Genomic DNA, 14,214 nt, shown 5'->3' on the forward strand with positions numbered 1-14,214 from the left:
GTGATAGGACAAGGTCAGGCAACACTATAAATCTTAGCTAAGATCAAGCTGACGTTTTGCTACGACACAACTTCCAATTTGTTCGAGAGTGTTTGTGCCTGTGTGTGTGCCTGTGTGTGTGTGTGTGTGTGTGTACAATGGGTCTTGACTCGGCATTGTCTCTGCAGCTGAGACTCAAGCACCTTCATGCAGCTGTAATGTGAGCAGGCACAAAGTCTCCCATCAGTGCTGAGTCTCTTCAGCCCTGCCATGTCATCAGTGCCAAATCAAAGAAAGAAAAATGGCTGAGAGCCACTGGAACTGATGTCTGACACAACTTTACGAGCTTTAGCACCCCCTAGAGTTGCTTTTTCTAATCCAACCATAGCTAAAACAGCCCAAGTTTTATTTTAATCTCATTTTTTCCAGGTTAAATCATACGGCAGACACTCTATAGAACTGAGAAATGAACTTCTTTCGTTTTAATTACATGTCAAATATTGTTTGTGTGATGTTATACAAACGTATACTTTATAGTCTCTTCAGGGCCCTTCAAAATCTAAACGCACACTCTCTGGGGTGAGTTTTAGGGGAAACAAACATATTCAACAGATATGACAGTGTCACTGATAGTGATTATAAAAATCAAGCATAGTTTTATTTCAGGCTAGCCAAAACTCCACCTGAGACATCACCTAATCCTCTGTTATACTTCCGATTGTAACAAATAGGACATGCTATTTAAGCTGCTTTAGTCTGTATAGTTACTGTGTATCTACAAGTCACTTTACAAGCCATCTCCACACCAGCTCCTGTGCTCTGTTTACGTTGCTGCTCCTCCTGCCTCCATTTAGTACAACAAATATTAACCCAAATGGAAATATCTCTCTTCTTTTGACTATACTGTTCCTGACTGGACTAATCTTGTGATTGCCACTCTTTTGAGCATAACAATCGTAAACCTTGAATTAACCTATTCAAATTAGCCATTATGAAGGTAAAAATCGGTGGTAAACCCAATATAAGTAAACCCCATTCAATGTCAGGATAATCATATTACAGAAACATCACTAGCAACACACTTACCTGCAGATTTATTGTCAACATCACTGTCCACAGCTGCCACTTCCTCTGCCTCTCTGTCTTCTCCCCCTTTTCCCTCTTCAGTGTCCATTCCGAGAAACTCTGCAAGTTTTCCATTATGTGTCTCACACTGTCCCTGCGCCATCTGATGATTAGCGTTTGCCATTGTTTTATTCTGAAATGTAGCTTCCATTTTGGCCTCCATCACCTCTGTCTTTTCTATGTTTTCAGCACTGTTGTCCTGGAGGCTGACGCTCCTGGCCTCAGGCTGCTCCTGAGTGTGGTCGTTCTCTGCTGTGTTGGTCCCAATCTGACCCTTGTTCTGAGGCTTTTCAGTGTAGCAGTGGCTCACATCCTGGAGTCCACTTCCTAAAGATATGGAGATCTTTTGTGGATTTTCATGTTCAACTGTTGTTGCTTTATTCTCAGTATCAAGGGAGTGTTCAGTATTGACTTCAGAGGCACTGACTATATATTCTAAACCATTTTCTTCATTCTCCCCACGTGTTTCTCTTTTAGTGCCACTGTCAACAAAATCGTCTCCGATGTCTAATGAGTTCAAATGGCTTTTAACTGTGGTGTCTTCAATGGTTCTCACAGGCACAACTCGCTCCATTTCATAGGCAGATCCTTTTGCATGAAGTGCACTCACATCTCGATTTTCTCTCTCTTTCCTTGCAGCTTCATTTACTGCGTTTTGAATTTCACGGCATATGTTTGAAATCTGTCTGGTTCCCAGCTCAGTGATATGTTCTGTATCTGCTATCAGCACCTCATCTTCCTTCCCAACTATATTTCTCATCAACTTGGGCAAATGTGCATCACAACAGTTCTCCTGTCTTGTAATAAAGACACTAGGGAGTAGATGTGCCCTTCCAGTGTTGATTGTTTCAGATTCTAACTGCTGGTATAGCACAACTCTGTCTCCTGCTCCACCACTGGCTGCTTCAGTGGGGTCAGATAGAGGCTGCTTCCATTTTAATCGACTTCCTGGAGCTCTGGTGTCTTGTAGTTTTGTGGCAATATGCCAGCTGTCTTTACCAACCTTTTCTGTCTGTGCACCTGATGTCCTGCTTTCTCTCCCTTCATATATTTTAAGGCACGACGATACTGGATGACAAACTGCAGCAGGCTCCTCTTTATGACAATTAGATTGTTCTGTTGTTGGAAGCATGATGTCAGGAGCTTCATCGTCTGGAAATATATTCAAGATGAAAGGTGGTCTGATTTCTTTTGTTGAGCTACAAGTGAAAAGAAAATAAGCAAACAATTTTTAAAAATCCATCCTGCCAAGCATCAGCACCAGAACAGTGTCAATACATGCTAAACGTATGTCTCTCTTAATATCACCCGAATTTGCATAGTTTTAATATATCAAAGTGCAATTCCTAAAGCAGTGTTAATATATTTTGGGATTCCTTTAAACATAAGTAGTCTCTGCAATAAAACTGCATGTTTATTTGCTTTGTCTCTTACTTTTTCCGTGGTGTAGTTTCATGTTCAGAGAGCCTCTCTGGTATTTGGAAGGACAGGGTATATCTGTCTCCATGACAGAAAGTTGCTGGCGTCTCAGGAACCTCATGCTGAGAAAATGACAGAGACTGGCTGGACTTGTAAGCAGGGGGTTCAGAGCACTTTCTGTGGGAATATGTCTGTGAGTACTGATAATAGGCTTCAGTCTGCATTTGGAGAGAGAAATCCCAGTAGGAGGAGGCAGAACAGGAAGCCTGAGATGACAGGGAGCTGTCTGGTGTCTGTGAGTACTGATAGATGGCCAAGGTCTGAGAGCTCTGCCTCTCACTGGAGGAATTATAGTGAGCGGTGGAAAGGGAAGACACCTGGGGCCTGGACCACAACATGGAAAACCAATTTCTTTTATCTTGAATTAAACAGAGTACTGGGTACTGGGTCAAAGTCTTGTATCACCCATCATTTCTTTAGATTTTGCCAGAGAAATGGGAAATAAATACAGAGATTTATTGAATTATGTGCAAACAGCCATGGCAACACAGTATATGAGGTAACAGCATAGTTCTAATGAGCTTAGAAAATCAATATTTGGTATGACTACCTTTATTCATCATCAAATCCTTAACTCTCAAGCTTTTGTCTTTTCTTTCAGTAGCCTTGAGTAGATCACCATGCTTCTTGAAGCACACTCAAAGCTCTTTTTGGCTGCTTTTAGATGATCCCACACTGCTTTAATAATGTCAATGTTTGGTGTATGGGGAGGCAAATCCCTGACTGATAGCGTTTATGTGTTTGAGATCACTGTCGTGCTGAAAAAATGAAGCTGCTGGCAATCAGATGCTTCCCAGGTGGTATTACATGGTGGATCAATATCTGATGGTACTATTCTGTGTTCATTGTTCCACGAATTTTCATAAGATTGCCGAAACCACTTGCCGAAATGCAGTCTCAAACCGTAAGGGCTGCATCATGTTTTACTCCATCATGTCTTACAGATGGTTGTAGACAATCACTGCTGTATCTCCTGTTGTTCTCCACAAATATTGACGAATTTAACCAAAAATTTCACATTTGGATTCATTGATCCATTAAGGTCTATGGAAATGGATTTTCTAAGTTGCTAAGTGGTCTGTTATGTGTAGAAACAACACTGCTTCATCTGTTCGTTTGGTGACGTATATTGCTTGAATGAGTCAGTGCCTTAACATCCTAAGACCCGAACTCTTCCACAGCATGCATTTTTAATTTCTCTTTGATATTTGGGCTGATTGGGACCCGATGAATGAGACCCAGTCTGATAAAAGAATTATCAGATTTTTTATTTTTTTTTTACTAATTTGTTTCTAAGAAAAATGAGAGCCACATATGAGGATATTCGTTTAAAATTTCAATAGAACAGTAGCAGTATAATGTCCTCGTGAGTGGATATCAGGCCCTTGTAGAGCAAAATTGAGTACTTTGGTCTAAATAACCCAAAATGTGATGTCCACATATGTGGACGCCAGGTTCTAGGAGGTTAAAAGACATTCCTCTGAAAATAGTTAAGTAAAAGTATTGCCCTGATAATGAGTGAAAAAGCAGCCAAAGAAAAACTTTGGAGAACTATTGCTCAGGACCACTTATAAGGGGCGGCTCATGACTTTCGCACAGTATTCCACAATAACGATGAGTAATAATCATTAGGATCAGCTTAATATTTTGTTGAGGTGTTGATAAAGCTGATATCTGAACATTAATCTGACTTACTGATATGTGCATCTCTCCTCCTGACTCCAGCTGCTGTCTGCCCAAGACTCCCTCTGGCTGCAATTATACATCTCCACTACCACAAGCACATCAAAAGAACACAGAACTAAATACAGACAGCATTATATAACTTGCATGCAAGGCAAACTGAGCAGTAAAATGTTAAATGAGATGGGACCTACTTTATTCTTTTTCACATCTGCACTTAGCAGCAACTTATAAAACACTGATATCTATAATAATAGTTTGCAACAGCCCTCCGAGAAGTTGTATTTTACAAAACTTCAGTCTCTTTGAGTTTTCTTGTGTTTCAAATTCATACATAAATTCTATATTTTTTCTCCTCTTATTATTTTTAATGAAGTGGTTCCCAACCTTTTCCTGCTATGCCTTCACCTCCAGATTTTGTCATTCCGCAGCAATAAAAAGCAACCCCAACTTGAAATGAATGTCAGCACAAAAGCTTCAGCTGATTTTTCTCCCTCGGATAAATGGTAAATGGCCTGTATTTGTATAGCGCTTTACTAGTCCCTAAGGACCCCAAAGCGCTTTACACAACCAGTCATCCACCCATTCACACACTGGTGATGACAAGCTACGTCGTAGCCACAGCCACCCTGGGGCGCACTGACAGAGGCGAGGCTGCCGGACACTGGCGCCACCGGAGGACACAACGACCGAGACTGTCCAAGCGGGGGCTCGAACCGGCAACCTTCCGATTACAAGGCGAACTCCCAACTCTTGAGCCACGATCGCCCCTCATAAATCCTATTGCAGTGTGTTTAGAACATATTATTCCCCTCTTAATCCATGCGACCCAATGCTGTCTGTAGTTTGAGAACCACTGGCATACTGCAACAAGCTCAACTTGTCTGTGCTTCTAACCTGCCTGACTTTGTCTGCGATTGCTGGAGTAGTTTTGGTTGCATCTGGCTCCACGCAGACTTTGGGCCCGCAGAGCAGCCAAGACCTTCTGGGCTGCCCGTGACAGGGGTCCTGTGTACAATCTGTTGTTGGACCACTCCATCTCATCCCCAACAGAACAACTTAGCTCTCCCACTGGGCCCACAGAGCTTTGATTCTTCAGCTATGAAATGCCTGAATAGGACAAAGAAGAGAGCTTCTTCAGTGATAAACAGGCAAGCTTTAAACTGGCGTTTAAAAAAAATTTTTTAACAGAAAACAAACAAAAAGAAAACATTTTCCAGGAACTTTCACCAAGTATACTGACAATAATGAGAAGCAATCACAAGGCATTTATAATAAAAATCAAAACTTCAGAAATATAGTATTTCACTTTATTTAACTGATGACTGGAGACGAAGAAAAAAAACAAGAATTTTTGAACATCAAGACTGAACAACACAATCATGGATGCTTTTCACTTATGAATGTTTACATGACTTAAACACATTCAAATGAATCCCATATAAACAGCTCCATCTCCAACACAAAAAGATGAAACTAGATTATCAGCAAAGATCATTTTTGTTTTTTCAGCTCAAGCACGGAGAGTGCCTGAGCCGCCTGTAAATAATCTCTGAAGTTTTACTGCTGCCCTCTCTTTGCAGACATTTTCCTTTCCAGATCTTCAACTATTTTCTGCAGCAGTCGGGCATCCAAGTGAAAGTAGATGTACAATTCCCTCTCCCGCCTGAGGAGGGCATTACGCTCCAGCTGAGAACGCTTGGTTTTAATTTCTCCCAGAATTTCTTGCATTAGTTGATGTAAACTCTGCAGCTGAGACTCTGCTTCCATGAGCTTCGCTGTGAGCTCCTGGAGAAAAAATAAAATAAAAAATTATGGAGGGTGAATGAGAAACAAAGATATAAGCACAGACCACACAAATAACAGATACATAAGTAATTGTAGCTGGAGTATTATTAATTAAATAATCATTTGTTTTATAATAACAATAATGATAATAATACTGAATTACATTATAAGCCTCGCTGCAGGGCCAGAAACACAATACCATATGAACCCATCTATGCAGCTTACTACAGTTGTGGGACAATAAGCAAAGATTTATGTAAATTTACATTAGTTGGTTTATTAAAAATATTAAGAGAATCACTGTCACAGAGCCTATATCGTTAATGCTATGGCAGCATTAAAAAGTGCACATTCACATTTTAAAACAGATTTTTTTAAGACCACTTTGTATGAAGGCTGAACTTATAACTGCTGAAATGTAGTAGAGATGAATAGCTAATAGTCATTGATATTAAATCCCATGCCATGCAGTAAAGCTGATCCTCTTGTGAACAATTTATTACACAGTGCTTCTGTGCCCAACAAACAAATGTAGAGTGGAACCCCGATTTACAAAAATTCAAGTTACGAAGGCACTGGACGGCAATATTTCTGCCCGTGTTACGGCAAAATGCCCGAGTAACGAAATCCGCTGGCTCTGATTGGCTGAGCCTACAATGCCCACAATGCCCTCCGAAGCATGTGACAACCCCTTGGCTTCCGTACTTGCGCTTCGCTGTTCCACTTGAACGACATATTGTTGTTCTAGTTAGCAATTAGCCTATAGCCTATTGTTCAGCATCGCCTCACTCAAAACGCGCAATGGGTGCTTCGACTTACGAGTCGGGAACTAATTAATTTCGTAAGTCGGGGTTCCACTGTATTTCTTTACAATTTAACATGTAAATTTAACAAGAAATTCAGAAAACACAACGTGCTACCAGGTTATTCACCAATTGTGTCAAGTATTAGGTCTAAAAATCATCTGACTCACATGAAGGGCTGAGTGAACTCTGTCACCTTCGTTAACTATTCAAACTATAAAGTGAAAGGAAACACACCCACCTGTGCACTGGGGCAAAGGAGCTCCTGGTCAGTTAGACGTACCTGCGGGCCCAAAACCAGCTGCTGGAATTCAGTGTACAAGGCCCTGTGGAGCGACTCACAGTCGCCATAAAGACGAGCTGCTGTGAAACACTGCTCACGGCCAGCGCCAGCCAGAGCATCTTTGATCAAATGGAGGTTGTTTGCTAGATTACTAGCAGCTTGGTCCAACGCTTCATATGTTCGAAAAGGCTCTGATCGACTGTGGGCTGAATCATAGTCAAGCATCTGAAGGAGTCTGGGTAAAAAAGGGTGAAAATAACACAAAGTTATTCCAAAGTGATACAGCCTGCATTTATACAAGGATCCAAAGGGTCATAAGCCAAAAGCAGAGTGCTGAGGTGAGTCTGTACTCCTGACTTAGGTCTGCAAACAAGAAAAATGCCACCTAACAGCTGCTAGGGTGAAGCACACATAAATAAATATATGGAGTTTCAGGTTTGATACTCAAACCTTCTGTTGGTGAGGGGGACCTAATCAAAAGGCTCAAAGGAAGAGCTAAAAGTAGATGAACTGAGGGGCAGCACCAAGATTCAGTGAAAGATAAAAGGATATTTTGAACTAGGGCTGGGCCATATTATACCGTTCACGGTAATACCGGTATAATGTTAGGCAATGATAGGAAAATGAAATATCGCGATAGAATGGGAGTAAAACGCGCATGCGCAGTGCCTTTGTTTTCATACACACATGGCCGATTGTTGGTTTGTAAAAATGGTGCAACTTCCGTGATGTGGAACTGGTTTGGTGTTTGTCCGTCAGATACACAACAAAGCACATTTTTTTGCAGAACATGCAAGCGGGCGTTGTTATTGTCGTATTTGTCGGACTAAGATGCTCTTAAATCTGGGAGTAATCTGGGTCCCAAACTCCGTATATTTGACTTCAGGTCAAACAACACTGCAGCATCACTGAGAGTTGAAAACTGTCTAAATTCTTTGATCTTTAATAAAACGATCAGCATTGCTGCTTTACCAGGTGTAACTATAAAGTTTAACTTCCAGGCATCCATGAAAACAAAAGTTATTACATTTAACGGAGTTAGAAGTTAGCAGGAAGCTAGCGGAAGTTAGCTCGCTAGTTTCGCTAGTTACCTAAGCATGATATAGCATGTTCAGACTGAGAGATTTCTGAAAAAAATCAAACGTACAGCTCTGCTATCACTTCCAACATAAATGAAGACAGGAAACTAAACAGCAGTGACGTTTGTAGGGTTACTGAAGTTGGGCTAGCTGGTATATAATGATGTGCTACGTGATCGCTAGCGACACAGCTATGTTAGCATAACATAAACAGTGAAGCTGGAGGACAAACACTAACACTTTTCCACTTATAAAAGTTAACGTGAAGGTTCCTCATGGTTAGAGACAAATGCAATCGCATGGCAGGATGCTGTAAACGGACCAAACTTCAGTCAGGAGAACAACTGAGATAATCCATCCACAATACCAGGTTAGTCATTAATATACTGCAACAACATGGGAATAGAACAGCTGCCAGAGAATTCAACATTAATGAATCAATGGTACAGAAGTGGAGGAAGCAAGAAGAATGAGTTTAATAAAGTTTGATTTATCTGACTGCTTTGTTTCGCTTAATGTGCCTTATAATCCCGTGCACCTTATGGTCCGAAAAATGCGTACTGCACACTGCAGTTTAATGTTGCAAAGCACCTCTTTTTAACTTCAGTGGATATTATACATGGTTATGCTCAGGATATGTCAGCCCATTTCTACTGGAAATGCCTTTTGGTTAAACTTTCAGCAAGGAATTTGCATTTGCACTGTTACATTTTTATAAAGCTTTTAATGTACATAAAAACCAGCTTCTTGTTTAAGTGAAAATAAATGGAAGGTTGTCTTTTTGCGCTAGTAATGTTGTGGAGTTGTATTTTGTCTCGCATCAATTATATCGTCAGTTATATCGTTATCGCAAATTTTCAAATATATATCGTGATAAATATTTTTGGCCATATCGCCCTGCTCTATTTTGAACCATTAAAAATGCAAAGCTACTCTAGCAGAGTTTGAAAATAAAAATTGTAAGGCTGGAGATCTACATTTGTATGCACGCACGCACGCACGCACGCACACACTTATATGAAGGTTGAACTGATGTCGACAAGTACATTTAATCATGTTTGTCCAGTTTTTGAAAGGGCAGCTAGTGTTTGTCAAATGTGCATGTGGTAAAACTGTAACTTGTTAATAAAAACTATTTTAGAATAAAGTAAATTAACATACTACGACAGCTGGCTGAACTTAAATGATTATTTATGTGTTTGGCTCGTGCTTTTTCTGTCTATAATTCCAGCTCTAAAACAAAAGCCTATAGTAGATAGAGTTCAAATCTTCTCACCTGCTGAAAGCTGCATCTTTAGAGCTGATGATAGGGTTGGGTTTAGGGTTAATTATCAGGTCAGGATGTGCCAGAGACTTGATCCGGAGAGACACTTCTTCACCTTCCTTTTTCAGCTTGCCTTTAACATCACACAGGTGCTTCTGACACGTCTTCCACATTCTTAACTCCATCTCCTGAGCCAGTAGGAGCAAGTCAAAACAGGCTTTCTGACGGAGCAAGTAGTCTCGTACCTGGGTGGACAGTGTTACACTTGATTTAGTTTGATGGATTCCAATTCCTAAAAGGACATGTAATGACAAGGAACGGTGGCTCCACAACTTTCTTAAATCTTACACAATTTCCACAATACAGGTGTCTGTTGACAGACAAAGGACCAAATACATGGCACTTACATGATGCTTACGAATATGCTAGCTTACAACCATTGCCTTTTTTTTGAAGTGAACTTAAAGTTTCAGCTGTTTTGTTCAGGGCATTTTTAAAGGCTATGGTCTTTTAAAAATGTTGTGTTTTCAAGGATCTGATATCAAGAATATCATTAATGGTTTATATGAGTTTTCAGTTTCACCATAATTGCTTTTCAACATCTGGGCCTGACCTCTTACCTGTCTGAGAGACAGGCTGAGAACGAATTATCTCACATTAAAATCTCGTAATGTAATAATCAGTGGAAATGCTGCTAACCTGATTCTGTCTGGAGGTGTAGTAGTCCTGCCTGGCCACTTGCAAAGCCAGGTCTCCCCTCACTACTGGTAAATTAAGCAGTCTGGCTGACTCCCTCAGGGCAGCAGGTACTGGTCCATGAAGCAGAGCTTCAAGCTCCGCTTCCACAGCCTGCAGCTCCTTTCTGGACACAACCTCACGCACATGTAATGAGGAGGAGGTGGAAATGCTCTGGTAGCATAAAGACAGATGTAAGAAAGCACTTTATAGAGGAAGACAAAGCATTAATAAGACAAACAGTCACAACATGTTTACTTTACCTTAGTATGAGAAGACTTGTCTGACAGCCAGTCTAGTCCAGCCCTGACGCTCTTCTCCTCAGCCATAGCCTGCATCAGTTGGTGCTGAGCAACAATATGAGACCACTGAAGTCTGGCCATCTCAGTCCTCCTGCGATCGACCAGCCGCTCCTCTCCCTCGTGCCCAGTCTCCTCCTCTTTTCCATCATCACAAGAACTGAGGTCAAGGACCTGGAAACGCTCAGAACAGGAACTCTCAACAATGGCTGATATGCCCTGGAAAAAATGTTTCTGTGTGAAGGCAGCAAGTGCTTTAGTGTTGAGCTCCTCCTGATGCAGGTATGGATCCAAGGGAAGCAGAGAGAGGAGAAAAGTGGGCTTCTGGGAAACAGGAGGGTCTTTTCCCTTTGGTTTGGCTTCTGGCTGAACTGGAAAATATGATGCAAGATTGCTGACCTCATCTGTTAGGGTTTGTAACAGTGTGTTGGTGTCAGCATTCTCAGCTCCAATAGAAGAGTTGGCCTCGTTGAGCTTACATGAAGTGCTCTCCAGCTCTGCAGTGAGTCGCAGGTCAACATCTGCACGGGAAGTGGCGACAACCTGCAGCTTGTTATAACGTCGCTGCTTCAATTCTTTCTCTTTACGCAGGGCCTGGAGCTCTGCCTCCAAGTCCTCTATAGGGAAAGTCTCCTCTGCCGCAAACATAGATGATGAAGAGGATGACCCCAAGATCTTACCACTGCTCCCATGTGAATTTCCAATGGTTTTAAGAACTTCACTCAAGGCGGTTTCATCTAAAATTGGTTTGCCGGAATTTTGTAGCTCCTGAAAGGCACGTGCCTCCTCTGGGGTGAGGACGTTGCTCTGGTTGAGAGTCCGACAGACAAACCGCAAGAAGTGAAGGTTCTCCGGAGCACAGTCAAAGAGCCAGTCGAACTCTGAGGCCTTCAGTGATGATGAACCAGGATAACCCAGGCGGCCTAGGGCCTCCACAAACTGTCCACCGTCTAACATGTTTAACCTGTTTCCCACAACACTGTGCTAGTCAGTCATGCAGCAACACAATGGAGATCAAAGAAGATTAGATGAAGGCACATGAGGCAAGGAAAATATACAGCAAAGCATAATTCTGACTTTTGCAGACTAAGGATATTCTTGGGTTAATGTGCATTTTTTTCTGGTCAGCTACATTATCAGTTCAAAACACTGCATAACACATAAACATAAACTGAAAACACAGTTCATTATTGACACCCCCCCCCAAAAAAAAAAAAACTAATCAAAATGCACATAATCGTAACCCTGAAATGATTTCCCCAGAGCTTCAGTATTTCATCATGGCATTTCTTAACATTCCCTGTAAAACATCATCAGAGCCATTTCTTCTTCTTCGTTCAGTTAGCTTCACCATCTCTGCTCCTTCCAGCTTCACTGTTACACCTGTCTCCCTTACACATGTATTGTATGGCATCTACTGACTCTTCTTCTTAACAGGGTCACTTTGACCTGCTCCCCACAACACCTCTAAGTTCATATGACAAAAACCTCCACGACATCATAAAAACAATTTGGACTTAACAATTACTTAAGAAATTCTGTACACAAAATATTTTGTATACAAATACAAAATATTTGTACACAGAATTGACTAGGAATCCACAATATTACAAAAATATATAACTGATCCTGTACCTAATACTAAAAGCTAACAAATGAAAGCATATGAGCTTAAGACAAAACACCGATAGCACTGACGGCTATGATAATACAACTGTCACAACTAGCTACCGAGCTACCTAAGCATACCAGCCGTTGTGCATTAACTAGCTAGTCGATGGTTAGAGAATGGCTACACTCGTAAGTACGCCTGTAAAGGGCTGCTGTATTTCGCTTGTTATCTGAACATTTTGAGTCAAACCAGACAGTAAACTGCCAACAAAATACTCACAATTTTAATTTTAAAAGAAGAAACCTCCGGTCTTTAGCGTCTTCTTCTCGCCATTTATAGGTTCGCGCCAAACATCCAAACCGAGCAGTTGCCAACTCCTCTTCTTCTTCCAGTTTAACGGCAGCTTGCAGCCATCGAGGTTGCATTACTGCCACCCTCTGGTGTTACTTAGACTGCACTTAGCTCTTTAAATCCTCTTAAACAACCCCATTCTTCTCAGAAACCGAAGAACCACTCCTTTCCGTTCATGACATCCTAGCCAGTCAACCACCTTTTCAAACCTGAGTTCCCCCCTAATTCCCAATTCTATCCTCATCATTCCCCTGTGGTTATCATACCTTCTGCAGATAAGAAATACATGCTCTATTGTTTCCATGACACCACACCAATTACACAGCCCCGTTAAACGCTTCCCCATCCCAAAAAGAGTGCCATTCAGGAAACAATGCCCTGTTCTTATTCTACACATGACAATCTCCTCCCGCCTATTCATTCCTGTATTTCTTTTAACTTCTACTGTATTTTGTACCCTATACAATCGTCTCCCTTTAGTTTCCTTATCCCATGCCATTTTCCATAACTTCTTACTTTCACTCCAAACAATACACTTTCCCTCAGATTTAGATAATGGTTTCTGTACCTCAATGTCTACTCTTTTAACAGCTTCCTTAGCCATTCTATCTGCTCTTTCATCCCCCACAATGCCTATATGAGTTGGTGTGTTATTACTACACTTTTGCCCTGCTCACACACTCTATGGTGAGCAAACATAACTTCATACAGAATGGTCTGATTACTACTTGTATTCCCATTTTCTATAATTAACTCAGCTGACAATGAATCAGTGCATATTATTACCCATTCTAAGGCCATCAATATGGCATACAGCTCTACTGCATACACACTCAAAAAGTTTGATGTTCTCTTCCCAAAGTTGATATTTAATTCCGGAACTACCACTAAGTTCCCTTCCACCACTCATTTCAACCCTCATCACCCTCCTGTGACTTACATACTTCCTACAACTAATAAGCACATGTTCAACCGTCTCCATAGCATTACACCAATCACACAACCCTGTCGGATGTTTCCCTATCCTAAAAAGAGTACCATTTAGAAAGCAATGACCTGTTCGTATTCTACTTATAATAACCTCCTCCTGTCTATTTAATCCACTACTCCTCTTAACTTCTATTGTGTTTTGTACCCTATATAAATGTCTCCCTTTTGTTTCATTATCTCATTTGCCAGAAGTTCTTACTTTCTGTCCAAACTATACTTTTCCCTTCAGATTCTGACAGTGGTATCTGTACATCTATATCAACTTTTTTAACAGCTGCTTTAGCCAACCTATCTGCTCTTTCAGTGGCGGTCCTAGCCTGTTTGGTGCCCTGAGCGAACACCCCCCCTCTATATTATATATATGTGAAACAGGCTCTTTGATTATAATGATGTGATGTGTAAACCTCTAAACTGAATAAATAAATTGTTTTCATGGTTATTTATCCCGAATATCGTCTCAGTATGTCTGATACAAAAGAGAAAGTTGAAACTATCAGGACAGAGTTTTGGTATGATTGTGTAACTGTGTAATCATGCTTATGTACATCTGGATAATGACACAAACTAGTGTGTGGCGCTTCACTTTTTTAAAAAACTAAAAGATAGAAATCAGATTATAGGATCTGTAGTGTTGTTTATTTATATTATGGTACTTATCATTTGTGATATTTATTACTGTATGCATACTTTATTAGAAGAGATGAGATTTAAAAAAAATCTCTTCTTTGCTGGTTCCATCGAAGA

At 40.9% G+C, this 14,214-nt stretch overlaps 2 protein-coding genes across 4 annotated transcripts in view; both read right to left on the reverse strand.

The window, feature by feature from the left end:
• The window catches only part of poln (polymerase (DNA directed) nu), a 78,385-nt gene extending 65,914 nt beyond the window's left edge, over positions 1 to 12,471 (reverse strand). Inside the window, exons 1-5 of the mRNA XM_085451042.1 lie at positions 12,409 to 12,471; positions 5,164 to 5,376; positions 4,279 to 4,354; positions 2,539 to 2,907; positions 1,066 to 2,303 (exon numbers count right to left, since the gene is read on the reverse strand). Of these exons, the coding sequence (XP_085307168.1) occupies positions 1,066 to 2,303; positions 2,539 to 2,907; positions 4,279 to 4,354; positions 5,164 to 5,305 (1,825 nt within the window). The 5' untranslated portion in view covers positions 5,306 to 5,376; positions 12,409 to 12,471. The remainder of the gene's footprint in view (positions 1 to 1,065; positions 2,304 to 2,538; positions 2,908 to 4,278; positions 4,355 to 5,163; positions 5,377 to 12,408) is intronic.
• On the reverse strand, positions 5,563 to 12,870 carry haus3 (HAUS augmin-like complex, subunit 3). Of its 3 annotated transcripts, none has more exons than XM_085451044.1 (6): positions 12,409 to 12,870; positions 10,482 to 11,481; positions 10,183 to 10,392; positions 9,496 to 9,728; positions 7,099 to 7,375; positions 5,563 to 6,054 (listed from the first exon to the last, which is right to left on the reverse strand). In XM_085451044.1, exons 1-6 carry the CDS (start codon positions 12,552 to 12,554, stop codon positions 5,827 to 5,829), a joined length of 2,094 nt encoding a protein of 697 aa, XP_085307170.1. In that variant the 5' UTR covers positions 12,555 to 12,870; the 3' UTR covers positions 5,563 to 5,826. The 3 variants fall into 3 exon arrangements, with proteins under 3 accessions (XP_085307170.1, XP_085307169.1, XP_085307171.1); XM_085451043.1 differs by having other exon boundaries at positions 10,482 to 11,496; XM_085451045.1 differs by having other exon boundaries at positions 10,482 to 11,501; positions 12,409 to 12,473.
• Between the last annotated feature and the right edge of the window lie 1,344 nt (positions 12,871 to 14,214).

This window comes from Copadichromis virginalis, linkage group LG3 (genome assembly GCF_057382275.1).
Source record: "Copadichromis virginalis isolate Kocher_CV1m ecotype Utaka linkage group LG3, C_Virginalis_male_GT1.1, whole genome shotgun sequence".
Lineage (NCBI taxonomy): Eukaryota > Metazoa > Chordata > Actinopteri > Cichliformes > Cichlidae > Copadichromis > Copadichromis virginalis.